At 47.5% G+C, this 16,985-nt stretch overlaps 1 protein-coding gene across 2 annotated transcripts in view; it reads right to left on the bottom strand.

The window, feature by feature from the left end:
* Positions 1-16,985, bottom strand: part of IGFBP2 (insulin like growth factor binding protein 2) — a 45,749-nt gene that overhangs the window by 8,251 nt on the left and 20,513 nt on the right. For both annotated transcript variants that reach the window (XM_073545359.1, XM_073545360.1), the window contains 2 exons: positions 5,587-5,783; positions 1,049-1,189 (listed from right to left, as the gene is read on the bottom strand). In XM_073545359.1, coding sequence (XP_073401460.1) covers positions 1,049-1,189; positions 5,587-5,783 — 338 coding nt within the window. The remainder of the gene's footprint in view (positions 1-1,048; positions 1,190-5,586; positions 5,784-16,985) is intronic.

Below are 16,985 nucleotides of genomic sequence, written 5' to 3'. Positions count from 1 at the left end.
TGTGGAGCAGAGCCGTGTGTGTATAGGGGGTATCAGGTGCAGTAATAGGGACACATACGGCAGCAGAGGCTCAGTATTGGGGTATCAGGTGCAGTAATAGGGACACATACGGCAGCAGCGGCTCAGCATTGGGGTATCAGGTGCAGTAACAGGAACACATATGGCAGCAGCGGCTCAGCATTGGGGTATCAAGTGCAGTAACAGGAACACATACGGCAGCAGCGGCTCAGCACTGGGGTATCAAGTGCAGTAATAGGGACACATACGGCAGCAGCGGCTCAGTATTGGGGTATCAGGTGCAGTAATAGGGACACATACGGCAGCAGCGGCTCAGCATTGGGGTATCAAGTGCAGTAATAGGAACACATACGGCAGCAGCGGCTGAGTACTGGGGTATCAAGTGCAGTAAAAGGGACACATACAGCAGCAGCGGCTCAGTATTGGGGTATCAGGTGCAGTTATAAGGACACATATGGCAGCAGCGGCTCAGTATTGGGGTATCAGGTGCGGTAATAGGGACACATACGGCAGCAGCGGCTCAGCATTGGGGTATCAGCAAGATGATGGGTTTGTGCAGGTTGGGGCTAGATGGTGATGGGGCTGGAATATGAGAAGTGAAACGTGTCGTTGTTGTATTCTCTGTAGCCGAGTCCTGGCTGGAGGAGTTGTCATGTCGGTCTGGGCCAGATGGAAAAGACGTGAAAAGTGACCGATTCCATCAGAAAGAACGTCAGCGGTAAGACACCAACTATTCCTGTGCAGTAATCACATATGTTTTGTAGGACTGGTATTTACCACTGACCATATGGCGGTAATATCAATATTGGTCTTTATATAGGGATTATTTTCAGTAACAGCGCAGTCATCTCCTACAGCCACTATTAGGGTGCGTCACTGAGTTGTAATCAAAGTTACCTAGTTAGGGGCCCACTCAGAAGTTTCGCCCCCCCTGAACCAAAACCCTAGCTACGCCTCTGATTCCCATTATATAATCTTGAAGCTTTCTTACATAACAGGACAGGAGTCAGGAGATTCGGCAAGTACGCACCTGTTTCAGGTTAAAGAGACCGTTCTTGTCGCAGTTCGGGATATGATGGGAGTACAGATGTTCCAGCGGCGCTCGCTCATCAGGGAGATTCATGGAGGAAATCCGCTCCAATACCTGATCCAACTGCTGCTGACACAGACTCTGAAAATGGGGAGAAGGCTGTAAGATCTGTGCAATATTGGACCAATCACTCGCTAAACATCATAAGGCCTTATCTGCGCTGATACATTGTAACGAGCCCATCAGCTGTGTTTCCTTCTTATCTGCTGCCTCATTTATCTCGCTTTGTATCTTGTAGTTACTACGTTCTCAGGATTTATCTGTTTTGTTTTGTTTTATTTTTCACATTTTTCCTTTGTGCCTAAGGCTGATTTCACACTAGCGTTTTTTAGCGCAGCGCATCATGCGCGTCCATGCGCATGCACCCCTAGGTTTAGCATTGCAGGCGCATGGTCTAGCGTTTGCAGGCGCACGTATGCTCTATTGTGCGCATGCGTTTTTTTGTAGTGTGCGCCTAGGTGTGCCCGACGCAACCTGTTGCATTTTTGACTCCGTCCAACAGCATAAAAAATGCATGCGCACGGAATGCGCAAAAATAACACATTGCAGTCTATGGGATCGCAGGCGTGCGCATGCGTTTTAAGAGTTAACATGGCTACAAACTGGTTAAAATGCATGCGCCTAAAAAACGCAAAAGCGTGCAAAACGCATGATGCGTTTTTTGCATGCATTTCTATTGCGGACGATGAAAAAAAAAAGTCAATGAATACAAGACAGAAAAAGGATGAGATTTAGAAAAAAAATGCAAAGGATGAATCAAGCCTGAAGCATCGCACATTGATCACAGACTTGTTAGGAGCTGACAACCATCCTGACCGTGCTCCTTCCTTTGTGGTTGTCAGTCCACATCTGAGCTGTATTTTGCTAATGACAGTGACGGGGCCCTTGGCTGCGGGGCCCTCCATGCGCTGCTGCTAATGACAGTGATGGGGCCCTTCGCTGCGGGGCCCTCAATGTGCTGCTGCTGATGACAGTGACGGGGCCCTTCACGTGCTGCTGCTAATGACAGTGATGGGGCCCTTGGCTGCGGGGCCCTCCATGTGCTGCTGCTAATGACAGTGATGGGGCCCTTGGCTGCGGGGCCCTCCATGCACTGCTGCTAATGACAGTGATGGGGCCCTTGGCTGCGGGGCCCTCCATGTGCTGCTGCTGACAGTGACGGGGCCGTTCGCTGCGGGGCCCTCCATGTGCTGCTGCTAATGACAGTGACGGGGCCCCTCCATGTGCTGCTGCTAATGACAGTGACGGGGCCGTTCGCTGCGGGGCCCTCCATGCGCTGCTGCTAATGACAGTGACGGGGCCCTTGGCTGCGGGGCCCTCCATGTGCTGCTGCTGATAGTGACGGGGCCCTTGGCTGCGGGGCCCTCCACGTGCTGCTGCTAATGACAGTGACGGGGCCCTTGGCTGTGGGGCCCTCCACATGCTGCTGCTAATGACAGTGATGGGGCCCTTGTCTGCGGGGCCCTCCATGCGCTGCTGCTAATGACAGTGATGGGGCCCTTGGCTGCGGGGCCCTCCATGTGCTGCTGCTGATAGTGACGGGGCCCTTGGCTGCGGGGCCCTCCACGTGCTGCTGCTAATGACAGTGACGGGGCCCTTGGCTGTGGGGCCCTCCACGTGCTGCTGCTAATGACAGTGACGGGGCCCTTGGCTGCGGGGCCTTCCACGTGCTGCTGCTAATGACAGTGACGGGGCCCTTGGCTGTGGGGCCCTCCATGCGCTGCTGCTAATGACAGTGACGGGGCCCTTGGCTGTGGGGCCCTCCATGCGCTGCTGCTAATGACAGTGACGGGGCCCTTGGCTGCGGGGCCCTTCATGCGCTGCTGCTAATGACAGTGACAGGGCCCTTGGCTGTGGGGCCCTCCATGCGCTGCTGCTAATGACAGTGACAGGGCCCTCCATGTGCTGCTGCTAATGACAGTGACGGGGCCCTCCATGTGCTGCTGCTAATGACAGTGACGGGGCCCTTGGCTGCGGGGACCTCCATGCGCTGCTGCTAATGACAGTGACAGGGCCCTCCATGTGCTGCTGCTAATGACAGTGACGGGGCCCTCCATGTGCTGCTGCTAATGACAGTGACGGGACCCTTGGCTGTGGGGCCCTTCACGTGCTGCTGCTAATGACAGTGACAGGGTCCTTGGCTGTGGGGCCCTCCATGCGCTGCTGCTAATGACAGTGACGGGGCCCTCCATGTGCTGCTGCTAATGACAGTGACGGGGCCCTTGGCTGCGGGGACCTCCATGCGCTGCTGCTAATGACAGTGACAGGGCCCTCCATGTGCTGCTGCTAATGACAGTGACGGGGCCCTCCATGTGCTGCTGCTAATGACAGTGACGGGACCCTTGGCTGTGGGGCCCTTCACGTGCTGCTGCTAATGACAGTGACAGGGTCCTTGGCTGTGGGGCCCTCCATGCGCTGCTGCTAATGACAGTGACAGGGCCCTCCATGTGCTGCTGCTAATGACAGTGACGGGGCCCTCCATGTGCTGCTGCTAATGACAGTGACGGGGCCCTTGGCTGCGGGGCCCTCCATGCGCTGCTGCTAATGACAGTGACGGGGCCCTCCATGTGCTGCTGCTAATGACAGTGACAGGGCCCTCCATGTGCTGCTGCTAATGACAGTGACGGGGCCCTCCATGTGCTGCTGCTAATGACAGTGACGGGACCCTTGGCTGCGGGGCCCTCCATGCGCTGCTGCTAATTACAGTGACGGGGCCGTTTGCTGCGGGGCCCTCCATGCGCTGCTGCTAATGACAGTGATGGGGCCCTCCATGTGCTGCTGCTAATGACAGTGACAGGGCCCTCCATGTGCTGCTGCTAATGACAGTGACAGGGCCCTCCATGTGCTGCTGCTAATGACAGTGACGGGGCCCTCCATGTGCTGCTGCTAATGACAGTGACGGGACCCTTGGCTGCGGAGCCCTCCATGCGCTGCTGCTAATTACAGTGACAGGGCCCATCACGTGCTGCTGCTAATGACAGTGACGGGGCCCTCCATGTGCTGCTGCTAATGACAGTGACGGGGCCCTCCATGCGCTGCTGCTAATGACAGTGACGGGGTCCTTGGCTGTGGGGCCCTCCATGCGCTGCTGCTAATGACAGTGACAGGGCCCTCCATGTGCTGCTGCTAATGACAGTGACGGGGCCCTCCATGTGCTGCTGCTAATGACAGTGACGGGGCCCTCCATGTGCTGCTGCTAATGACAGTGACGGGGCCCTCCATGTGCTGCTGCTAATGACAGTGACGGGGCCCTCCATGTGCTGCTGCTAATGACAGTGACAGGGCCCTCCATGTGCTGCTGCTAATGACAGTGACGGGGCCCTCGATGTGCTGCTGCTAATGACAGTGACGGGGCCCTCCATGTGCTGCTGCTAATGACAGTGACAGGGCCCTCCATGTGCTGCTGCTAATGACAGTGACGGGACCATTGGCTGCGGGGCCCTCCATGCGCTGCTGCTAATTACAGTGACGGGGCCGTTTGCTGCGGGGCCCTCCATGTGCTGCTGCTAATGACAGTGACGGGGCCCTTGGCTGCGGGGCCCTCCATACGCTGCTGCTAATGACAGTGACGGGCAGGGCTGTGGAGTCGGAGTCGTGGAGTCGAAGTCGGTGCTCATTTTGGTGGAGTCGGAGTCGGAGTTGGAGTCGGTATAAAATGGACCGACTCCGACTCCTAAAATATATAATAAATTGGGTACAGTAATTCAATGCAGAATGTGCTGAATATTTTTTTATAGGAGTTTGGGAAAGTTATGAAATGTCCTATAAATGACTGTTCTATTCCTGATCTAAGGCTACATTCACACACAGCGTTTTTCCTGTGTTTTTTGAGGATACGTTTTTCAGCTGCAAAAGCTGATCATCTTTTTAAAAAACCGCATCACCTGAAAGGTTTTTGAGCTCATAGATAATGTTTTCAATAGCAAAAGCAGATTAGAAATCTGCTCTATCTATCCATTTATCCATATCTGTGTCCATATCGTATCTGTACCAAAAAGAATGAAAGCTGGGTAGTACACCAATATATATTCTGTTCTGTCTAAATATCTTGATTATTGGATCATAAAAATGATTAAATGTCTGAGGTTCACATTGTACTACAATAAATTTTTCACTTAAATATAAGCAATATGTGTGGGAGTCGGAGTCGGAGTTGGAGACGGTGTAAGGGAAATTGAGGAGTCGGAGTCGCAGGTTTGGCTTACCGACTCCACAGCCCTGGTGACGGGGCCCTTGGCTGTGGGGCCCTCCATGTGTTGCTGCTAATGACAGTGACGGGGCCCCTCCATGTGCTGCTGCTAATGACAGTGACGTGGCCCTTGGCTGCGGGGCCCTCCATGTGCTGCTGCTAATGACAGTGACGGGGCCCTTGGCTGCGGGGCCCTCCATGTGTTGCTGCTAATGACAGTGACGGGGCCCTTGGCTGCGGGGCCCTCCATGCGCTGCAGTTCTTTACCCGCTGCTGTTGGGCATCTCACCCTTTGTGCTGACTGTCTCTGGTTCTTCTTCTCCTCATTAGGTTTGTTCACTTTTGATCGGTGATGTTCGCTGGCTCTCCTGCGGTTTAGAGCATCTTCCTTTGGATTTTTTGCTTTTGGCTGATTATCGGTCACCATTGTTCCTGCTTCCAAGTTGTTATCCATGAGCATGCCGTCCGAGCGCTCCTCCACAATATCTGGCGAAAGAAGACGTGTAATTAGGCTCAATCAATGGGCACAGAGATCAGCAACCAATCACAGCGCAGCTTTCATGTTATCAGAGCTACAAATCTGCTCAGCGTTCATTTACGCTCAATAGTGTGAGCAATGACTGAGACCATTGTCGCATTGTCACAATCAGTGTTTCTGTATAAATGTTGGCAGTATAAATCTGTATGTACTGAGCTCCCCCTAAAGGTGGCTGTATAAATCTGTATGCAGTGAGCTCCCCCTAGTGGTGACTGTATAAATCTGTATGTGGTGAGCTCCCCCTAGTGATGACTGTATAAATCTGTATGTAGTGAGCTCCTCCTAGTGGTGACTGTATAAATCTGTATGTAGTGAGCTCCCCCTAGTGATGACTGTATAAATCTGTATGCAGTGAGCTCCTCCTAGTGATGACTGTATAAATCTGTATGTAGTGAACTCCCCCTAATGGTGGCTGTATAAATCTGTATGCAGTGAGCACCCCCTAGTGGTGACTGTATAAATCTGTATGTGGTGAGCTCCTCCCAGTGATGACTGTATAAATCTGTACGTAGTGAGCTCCTCCTAGTGGTGGCTGTGTAAATCTGTATGCAGTGAGCTCCCTCTACTGGTGGCTGTATAAATCTGTATGCAGTGAGCTCCCCCTAGTGGCAGATGTAAAAATCTGTATGTAGTGTGTTCCTCCTAGTGGTGACTGTATAAATCTGTATGTAGTGAGCTCCCCCTATTGGCAGCTGTACAAATCTGTATGTAGTGTGTTCCTCCTAGTGATGACTGTATAAATCTGTATATAGTGAGCTCTTCCTAGCAGTGGCTGTGTAAATCTGTATGCAGTGAGCTCCCTCTACTGGTGGCTGTATAAATCTGTATGCAGTGAGCTCCCCCTAGTGGCAGATGTAAAAATCTGTATGTAATGAGCTCCTCCTAGTGGTGACTGTATAAATCTGTATGTAGTGAGCTCCCCCTAGTGGTGGCTGTGTAAATCTGAATGTAGTGAGCTCCTCCTAGTGGTGACTGTGTAAATCTGTATGTAGTGAGCTCCCCCTAGTGGCAGCTGTATAAATCTGAATGTAGTGTGTTCCTCCTAGTGGTGACTGTATAAATCTGAATGTAGTGTGTTCCTCCTAGTGGCAGCTGTATAAATCTGTCTGTAGTGTGTTCCTCCTAGTGGTGACTGTATAAATCTGTATGTAGTGAGCTCATCCTAGCGGTGGCTGTGTAAATCTGTATGTAGTGAGCTCCCCCTAGTGGTGGCTTTATAACTCTGTATGTATATTTTACTCAAAATAATCAATCTCCTTCTAAAATGAAGCATATCCTATTATAGGGAATTGGTTGGTAGATTCACAGGCCACATGAATCAGCATTATTGCAGCCAGATAAGTTTTTTTCTGAAACGTGGCATTTCAGAATAAATATACTTTGAAAATCTGACCAGGGACTGAGTGTCTCAGAGGACCAGTCAGATGGGTTCCAAGCTGAATTCTTCCCTCCCCAATACCTTTAATTGACAAACGTAGGGAGAGACCTGTCAGTCACGTGGAGTGGGGCAGGAAGGGGACCACATTGGACTAGTCACTGTCAGCTGAGACCCCTAGTCCTCGTCTGGCTTTTCATAGTACATATATGCCGCAGCATTTCCGAGTAAAATATAACTGGCTGCATCATTGTATCCAGGGTCTGGTTCATGCTGCCATAGTAAGGATCTGATGATAGCTGCACTTTAACTCCATGTAGATGAAACTTTATTTTGCTTTGGACTTAAACAGTGAAAACAGCGGAGCTCTGACATGTGGGCGATGGTTAACGAGGTGCTCAGAAGTACGGCTCGCATTATTAATATTCTACATTGTGATACTTGAATTCTGTTGTGGTGTAAAGCATCAGGGTCTATGAATCAGGCGCCTGAAGAGAGGAGCACAGGAAATGCAGACACACCCCCTATGATACATAACCATTTACGGTCTCTCAATATCTGCAGAAACGCGTAGTATTTGCTTAACCGCATACGATGCGCTCATTGTGCTCCTTCATATGCACAACAGTTTCTGGACAACCTTCTTCTCAACACAAGTGGAGCTGCAGTATAAAGCATGGGGCACTAACCAGCAGCTGAACCAAGCGAGAAAGGGGCACTAACCAGCAGCTGAACCAAGTGAGAAAGGAATCTTCAACATTGTTATCTACAGCACATTCTTCCTTTGCCACAAATTGGACGGTGAGGAAGACCATACTATGTAACAGGGTCAACAAACAACTACAAAATGCAATGTATCACTAAGTCTATAAGAAGATATTTAGCAACAGATCATGAGGTTGGCTCCTAAAAGTGATCAAGTACCTGGCAGTTACTGTTCCCCAGTCACACGAGGTTAAATACACAATGTCTCCCAAGTCACAGCGGCTTGTTTTCACCTTCTGACCCAGATTCTGCTAAGCGATGCTGAAATAGTCAGGACCATGAATCCATGATGTTCCCAGGGTCTATACGCTTCTAGAACCCGTGGCAGCACATAGAATCGTCGCTCCAGAGCTTCACCACACTTGTATAAAATACAAATATACTGCATTTGGAAAGTGTCAGCATGCTGCTGCTGGTAGTAAGTGATGGTGTCCTGCTGTCAGCCTCTTTGCTTCATGCCAAAAACCACATTTATTATTGAATTTGCACCTATGAGAAGGACCGCCCACTTGACTAAAAAGCCCAAAATGTGCAGAAGAAGTTTAAATGAATAAAGCGCAGGTTATCCAGAATGTTTTCCGTCTGCTCGGCTTCTCGTGCTCCACGCAGCACTTCCTGCACATTAGATTGCATTTTCAGGCCGACAGGTTCCCTATAATATCCGATTAGAAGCCGTCAGCTTGATGGATTATTTCATTTGCATTGCACAGAAGAATGAACTGATGCAGCCCGGGGAATGCAGACCGGAGCCATGTTGGAAGCCTGCACCCAGCACCTGTCAGGCTATGTGCACACACCGTGAGCGGAAACGAGCGGTATTTTATGGGATCGGAGATTTGTAGAGTTTTCACTCAATTTACTTTCAGTTTTTACTTCAAAAACTCCTGGAACAACTCAGTGAGCGCACAGCCCAAGAGAGGAAAAGTGATTTTTGAGATTTGGAGGAGGATTTTGTGAGTTTATATAATAATACATTTTATTTCTATAGCGCTGACATATTCCGCAGCACTTTACATTTCAGACAATAGACATTACAGCATAACAATAATCACAGAGATCATAAACAGATACCAAGAGGAGTGAGGGCCCTGCTCACAAGCTTACAGTCTATGAGGAAAAAGGGAGACACGAAAGGTGGGTGGTAACAGTTGCCCTGATTGTATGGACCAGCCATAATGTTAAGTGTGTAACAGTACAGACGCAGAGGGCTAATGGAGGCATAAAGCATGTGGGAACATGATGCGGGGAACCTGGTTATGGTAAAACTTTTGGCTGTGCCACACAGGGATAGATTAGGTTAATGTGATGAGGCGATAGGCCAGTCTGAATAAATGCGTTTTCAGGGCACGCTTAAAATTGTGGGGATAGGTGACTAATCGTATTGACCTGGGAAGTGCATTCCAAAGAAATGGCGCAGCACATTTAAAGTCTTGGAGACGAGAGTGGGAGGTTCTGATTATTGAGGATACTAACCTCAGGTCATCAGCAGAACGGAGGGCGCGGGTACGGTGGTATACTGAAACAAGGGAGGAGATGTAGGGTGGTGTTGAGCCATGGAGGGCTTTGTGGGTGAGGGTAATAAGTTTATACTGAATTCTGGAGTGGATGGGTAGCCAGTGTAATGACTGGCACAAGGTAGAGGCATCGGTGTAACGATTGGTGAGGAATATGATCCTGGCTGCAGCATTCAAGACAGATTGGAGGGGGGAGAGTTTGGTAAGAGGGAGACCGACTAGAAGGGAGTTACAATAGTCCAGACGAGAATGAATAACAGAAACAGTAAGAGTTTTTGCAGAGTCAAAAGTAAGAAAAGATCGAATTCTAGAAATGCTTTTGAGGTGCAGATGACAAGAGCGAGCCAATGATCGAATGTGGGGGGCAAAGGAAAGCTCGGAATCAAGTATGACCCCAAGACAGCGGGCATGTTGCTGGGGTTTCTGCTCAAAGATTCCTAAAATAACTGTGTGTGCTCCTAGCCGGATGTGTGGGGTAATAGGTATACAGGCTGTGATGAAGACCAGTCAGGGGGCTACAGGAGAGCACACAGGGAGATGAGGAGCTCCGTTGAATTTTAGGCAAGTGCGGAGGCCACTGGCTATCACCGGTGACTCTGTGGGGTCTGCGCTGTGGAGTGGGCATTATCTAGGGGTGAAGCCTGCAGGAACGTGCTCGCAGTCATCTCTATACATCTCGTGTCTGAAAGAGCAGATAATCGGCGCTCAGTGCCCGCACAATCCACAGATCATCCAGTGTTTACACAGCGATTACAGAGTATGGCAAAGCTCCATCGCCATCGGCACATAGAGAACATTCCTGTGCAGCGCTGACACCTAACCGCCCCCCAAGAAGCATGGAGAAAGACATCACACATGTGACTCCATGTTTACAAGAGCATTCAGATGCTGGGATGAAAAGTATGTGCACCCTCTGAAACTAGAGGTTATGGTAGAGAAATATATATCCCCAGTAGATTTCCCTGTATCCTAAATATTCACAGCAACTAGTGAGCACAGCTCTGGAGTATAATACAGGATGTAACTCAGGATCAGTAATGTAATGCATGTACACAGTGACTGCACCAGCAGAATAGTGAGTGCAGCTCTGGAGTATAATACAGGATGTAACTCAGGATCAGTAATGTAATGTATGTACACAGTGACTGCACCAGCAGAATAGTGAGTGCAGCTCTGGAGTATAATACAGGATGTAACTCAGGATCAGTAATGTAATGTACAGTGCCTACAAGTAGTATTCAACCCCCTGCAGATTTAGCAGGTTTACACATTCGGAATTAACTTGGCATTGTGACATTTGGACTGTAGATCAGCCTGGAAGTGTGAAATGCACTGCAGCAAAAAAGAATGTTATTTCTTTGTTTAATTTTTTTTTAAATTGTGAAAAGTTTATTCAGAGGGTCATTTATTATTCAACCCCTCAAACCACCAGAATTCTGTTTGGTTCCCTTAAAGTATTAAGAAGTATTTCAGGCACAAAGAACAATGAGCTTCACATGTTTGGATTAATTATCTCTTTTTCCAGCCTTTTCTGACTATTTAAGACCCTCCCCAAACTTGTGAACAGCACTCATACATGGTCAACATGGGAAAGACAAAGGAGCATTCCAAGGCCATCAGAGACAAGATCGTGGAGGGTCACAAGGCAGGCAAGGGGTACAAAACCCTTTCCAAGGAGTTGGGCCTACCTGTCTCCACTGTTGGGAGCATCATCCGGAAGTGGAAGGCTTATGGAACTACTGTTAGCCTTCCACGGCCTGGACAGCCTTTGAAAGTTTCCTCCCGTGCCGAGGCCAGGCTTGTCCGAAGAGTCAAGGCTAACCCAAGGACAACAAGGAAGGAGCTCCGGGAAGATCTCATGGCAGTGGGGACATTGGTTTCAGTCAATACCATAAGTAACGTACTCCACCGCAATGGTCTCCGTTCCAGACGAGCCCATAAGGTACCTTTACTTTCAAAGCGTCATGTCAAGGCTCGTCTACAGTTTGCTCATGATCACTTGGAGGACTCTGAGACAGACTGGTTCAAGGTTCTCTGGTCTGATGAGACCAAGATCGAGATCTTTGGTGCCAACCACACATGTGACGTTTGGAGACTGGATGGCACTGCATACAACCCCAAGAATACCATCCCTACAGTCAAGCATGGTGGTGGCAGCATCATGCTGTGGGGCTGTTTCTCAGCCAAGGGGCCTGGCCATCTGGTCCGCATCCATGGGAAGATGGATAGCACGGCCTACCTGGAGATTTTGGCCAAGAACCTCCACTCCTCCATCAAGGATCTTAAGATGGGTCATCATTTCATCTTCCAACAAGACAACGACCCAAAGCACACAGCCAGCAAAACCAAGGCCTGGTTCAAGAGGCAAAAAATCAAGGTGTTGGAGTGGCCTAGTCAGTCTCCTGACCTTAACCCAATTGAAAACTTGTGGAAGGAGCTCAAGATTAAAGTCCACATGAGACACCCAAAGAATCTAGATAGCTTGGAGAAGATCTGCATGGAGGAGTGGGCCAAGATAACTCCAGAGACCTGTGCCGGCCTGATCAGGTCTTATAAAAGACGATTATTAGCTGTAATTGCAAACAAGGGTTATTCCACAAAATATTAAACCTAGGGGTTGAATAATAATTGACCCACACTTGTATGTTTGAAATTTATTAAAATTTAACTGAGCAACATAACTTTTTGGTTTGTAAGATTTATGCATCTGTTAATAAATCCTGCTCCTGTGTGAAGTTTGAAGGCTCTAACTTATTTGCATCTTATCAAACCTGCTAAATCTGCAGGGGGTTGAATACTACTTGTAGGCACTGTATGTACACAGTGACTGCACCAGCAGAATAGTGAGTGCAGCTCTGGAGTATAATACAGGATGTAACTCAGGATCAGTAATGTAATGTATGTACACAGTGACTGCACCAGCAGAATAGTGAGTGCAGCTCTGGGGTATAATAAAGGATGTAACTCAGGATATGTAATGTGTGTACACAGTGACTGCACCAGCAGAATAGTGAGTGCAGCTCTGGGATATAATAAAGGATGTAACACAGGATCAGTAATGTATTGTATGTACACAGTGACAGCACCAGCAGAATAGTGAGTGCAGCTCTGGAGTATAATACAGGATGTAACTCAGGATTAGTAATGTAATGTATGTACACAGTGACTGCGCCAGCGGAATAGTGAGTGCAGCTCTGGAGTATAATACAGGAGGTAACTCAGGATCAGTTATGTAATGTATGTACACAGTGACTGCACCAGCAGAATAGTGAGTGCAGCTCTGGGGTATAATACAAGATGTAACACAGGATCAGTAGTGTAATGTATGTACACAGTGACAGCACCAGCAGAATAGTGAGTGCAGCTCTGGGATATAATAAAGGATGTAACTCAGGATCAGTAATGTAATGTGTGTACACAGTGACTGCACCAGCAGAATTGTGAGTGCAGCTCTGGGGTATAATACAGGATGTAACACAGGATCAGTAATGTTATGTACGTACACAGTGACTGCACCAGCAGAATAGAGAGTGCAGCTCTGGAGAATAATACAGGATGTAACTCAGGATCAGTAATGTACGGTAATGTGTGTACACAGTGACTGCACCAGCAGAATAGAGAGTGCAGCTCTGGAGTATAATACAGGATGTAACTCAGGATCAGTAATGCAATGTATGGACACAGTGACTGCACCAGCAGAACAGTGAGTGCAGTTCCGGGGTATAATACAGGATGGAATTCAGGATCAGTAATGTAATGTATGTACACAGTGACTGCACCAGCAGAATAGTGAGTGCAGCTAGTCAGGGGTATAATACAGGATGTAACTCAGGATCAGTAATGTAATGTATGTACACAGTGACTGCACCAGCAGACTAGTGAGTGCAGCTCTGGGGTATAATAAAGGATGTAACTCAGGATCAGTAATGTAATGTGTGTACACAGTGACTGCACCAGCAGAATTGTGAGTGCAGCTCTGGAGTATAATACAGGATGTAACTCAGGATCAGTAATGTAATGTATGTACACAGTGACTGCACCAGCAGAATTGTGAGTGCAGCTCTGGGGTATAATACAGGATGTAACTCAGGATCAGTAATGTAGTGTGTGTACACAGTGACTGCACCAGCAGAATTGTGAGTGCAGCTCTGGGGTATAATACAGGATGTAACTCAGGATCAGTCGTGTAATGTATGTACGCAGTGACTGCACCAGTGGAATAGTGAGTGCAGCTCTGGAGTATAATAATGCAGGGTGTAACTCAGGATCAGTAATGTATGTACACAGTGACTGCAACAGCAGAATAGTGAGTGCAGCTCTGGAGTATAATACAGGATGTACACAGTAACTGCACCAGCCTGTACTGCACCGGTATAAACTCTGCCAGCCCGAACTGCACCAGTTTAAACTGTGTCAGTCCAAACTTCACCGGTATAAACTGCGCCAGGTCGAACTATGCCAGCCTTTACTGTTCTGGCCCAATGCTGCAGACGCAGTTTCATCTCTTCACCATTGGAGAAACGCAAGGGGACTGAAGCTGGGAGGACTCCAGCGACCCTACCAGCTTCAGAGCAGCACTTACAAGCTCTACTGGAAGCAGACTGCAAGCACACCACCATCAGAGAGGTGTCTGACTGCAGCTCGCGGATGTGATGAATACAATCACAGTGAGGGCAATACTCATTAATCCCATTTCTAGGATCGCAGATACTGATGTAAAAGTTCCTTCAAGGCGCATCTGTCAAGTGGAGAAAGTTGAAAGCGGAGCACTAATTTCAGGCGTAGCCACTTTTTCGGCTTTCACTGTTAGGACACGTTGGACGTCTCCAGGGCTGGAATCCCTTTGGCAAGTGAAGCAAAATATTATTTTTGTGTTTCATTGAACCATCACCCTGATCAGTACGATAAGTAAGTACGCCCTGCGGGCACACAACAGGCTGTCAGAGCAATGACTGTTACTGGGGAGTTTCCCGGCCTCATAAACAATCCAAGTGAACCAAAGCTGCTTCTTTGTCAAATCCCAAATGGAGAAATGCCATAAACCTCCCAGATTCAACCTCTCCCGGGGGGGGGGGGGGGGGAAGGTAAAAAACCTTCAAATAGAAGCCTCATCGCTCTGAAATATCCTCATCTGACAACGAATGACGGCCAAATCTTACAGTGTGTATCTGTTTGTCACCTTCCTGTGCACAGACCCAGTTTTGCCCAAAATCCCTCTCATTCTGCCTCACAAAAGTGTCAGTCTTTACTGAAGTTCTAGAATTCCATTTATTAAGGTTTCCATAGAACAACAGGTCTATGGGTCCCGTCTACTGTCCAGGGCACAAAGAGAATGTTACTGATGCACTTACTGACATTTGCTTTACATATTTCGACAGATAGATACACGGACATGTAGAAGTTCGACACTCCCCCCCCCCCCCCCCCGGTCAAAATTACTGTTATTGTAAACAGTTAAGCAAGTTGAAGAAGATTAAATTATGTAAAAGGACTAAAGTTTCAGATGAAACATTTCCTTTGTACTTTAGGCAAAAAAAATAAATATTTTTAATCTTTTACATTTTAAAAATAATAAAAAGGAAAATGTGCCAATGCAAAAGTTTGGGCACCCTGCATGATTAGTACCTAATAGCACCTCCTTTTGAAAATATTACGCTTTTTGTAGCCAGACAAGGGTCTTTCTATTCTTGTTGGAGGGATTTTCCTCCATTCTTCCTTGGAGATTTCCTCCCGTTCTGTGAGATTCCTGAGGCGTCTCGCTTCCTCTGATATTTTGAGGTCTAGCCACAGATTATCAATGAACTTCAGATCAGGGGACTGTGAGGGCCATTGCAAAACCTTCAGCTTGCGCCTTTTCAGTTCGCCTTATGTGGATTGTGATGTGTGTTTAGGATCATTTTACATTTGTAGCAGCCATTCTCATCCTCTTTTCACCTTCAGCTTTTTACAGATGGTCTTATGTTTGCATCAATAATTTGGTGAAATTTCATTTAATCCATTCTTCCCTCTACCCATGAAATGTTTCTCGTGTCATTGGCTGCCACACAACCAAAAAGCATGATTGATCCACCACCATGCTTAATGGTAGGGGAGATGTTCTTTTCCTGAAATTTTGTGCCCTTTTTCTCCACACATACCTTTGATCATTGTGCCCACAGAGATCTATTTTATGCTCATCAGTCCACAGAACTTGTTTCTAAAAAGCGTCATGCTTGCTTACATGTTCTTTTCACACTTCTGATATGGAATTTTATGGTGAGGATGCAGGAGAGGTTTTCTTCTGATGACTCTTCCAAGAAGGCCATATTTGTGCAGGTGTCTCTGAACAGTAGAACAATGCACCACAACTCCAGAGTCTGATAAATCTTTCTGAAGGTCATTTACAGTCAAGCGTGGGGATTTGATTTGCCTCTCTAGTAATCCTACAAACAGCTCTCACTGAAATTTTGCTTGGTCTTCGAAACCTTATCTTGATCTCCACTCTTCCTGGTAACTGCCATTTCTTAATTACATTTCTAACTGAGGAAAGGGCAGCTTGGAAGCGCATTGCCATCTTCTTATAGCCTTCTCCTGCATTGTGGGCCTCCACCATTTTTATTTTCAGAGTGCTAGGCAGTTCCTTACAGGAACCCACGGCTGATGGTTTTTGGCACAAGGTTACAGAAGTCTGGGTTTTTATAAAGCTGGGAAATTTGCATCACCTGGCCTTTCCTAATGATGATAGTGAACAAGCCATAACCCTAACAGGCTAATCAAGGTCTGAAACCTTTGTCAAAGTTATCTGAGCACACAAATCTCCAAGGGTGTACAAACTTTTGCATCAGACCATTTTCCTTTTAGTCATTTTTAAAATGTAAAAAAATTACAATTTTTTTGGCCTAAAATACAAAGGAAATGTGTCATCTGTAACTTTAGACCTTTTAGAGATAATTTCTTCCTCACTTGCTTAACTATTCACAGTAACAGTAATTTTGACAAAGGGTGCCCAAACTTTTAAATGCCAGTGTAGATAGATAGACGCAAACTTTGGATGAATGAAGCAAGAGTCTTCCTACAAGCGGTCAAGGTCCAGCAGTCAGTGGTCAGCCAAGTTGTCAACATATAATGTCAAAAGAGGTAAAGCACAACCCCAGAGAGCAAGGACAGAACTTACAGTATCGGCCGGGGCATAAAAGCTGAGCGGCTGTTTATTTGTTTTTTACTCTTTTTCACACTGTCAGAACTGAAAGTCCTATGTACACAACAGGCAGAACTGAGCGAGTGGTCACAAAATCACAGATCGGTAGGATATCAAATGTGTACTGCCGTAAATAACTTACAAGACCTTAAAGAGCCCTATGACAACACTGCCTGTCACTAACTGATCTTCGGTTACTTACAGATCCCTGGATAAACAGTCACCTTCTGGTTTTTCCACATGGGCCTATAGCATCAAACATTAAGTGTAGAGGGGTAAAATGAAATTATTGCCTTAATACAGATACTTGTTATAAATG

Source organism: Dendrobates tinctorius, unplaced genomic scaffold (genome assembly GCF_039654945.1).
Source record: "Dendrobates tinctorius isolate UK_male_01 unplaced genomic scaffold, ASM3965494v1 ptg000143l, whole genome shotgun sequence".
Lineage (NCBI taxonomy): Eukaryota > Metazoa > Chordata > Amphibia > Anura > Dendrobatidae > Dendrobates > Dendrobates tinctorius.
The sequence above is the reverse complement of the archived record's forward strand: the minus strand, read 5'-3'. Positions and strand labels throughout refer to the sequence as shown.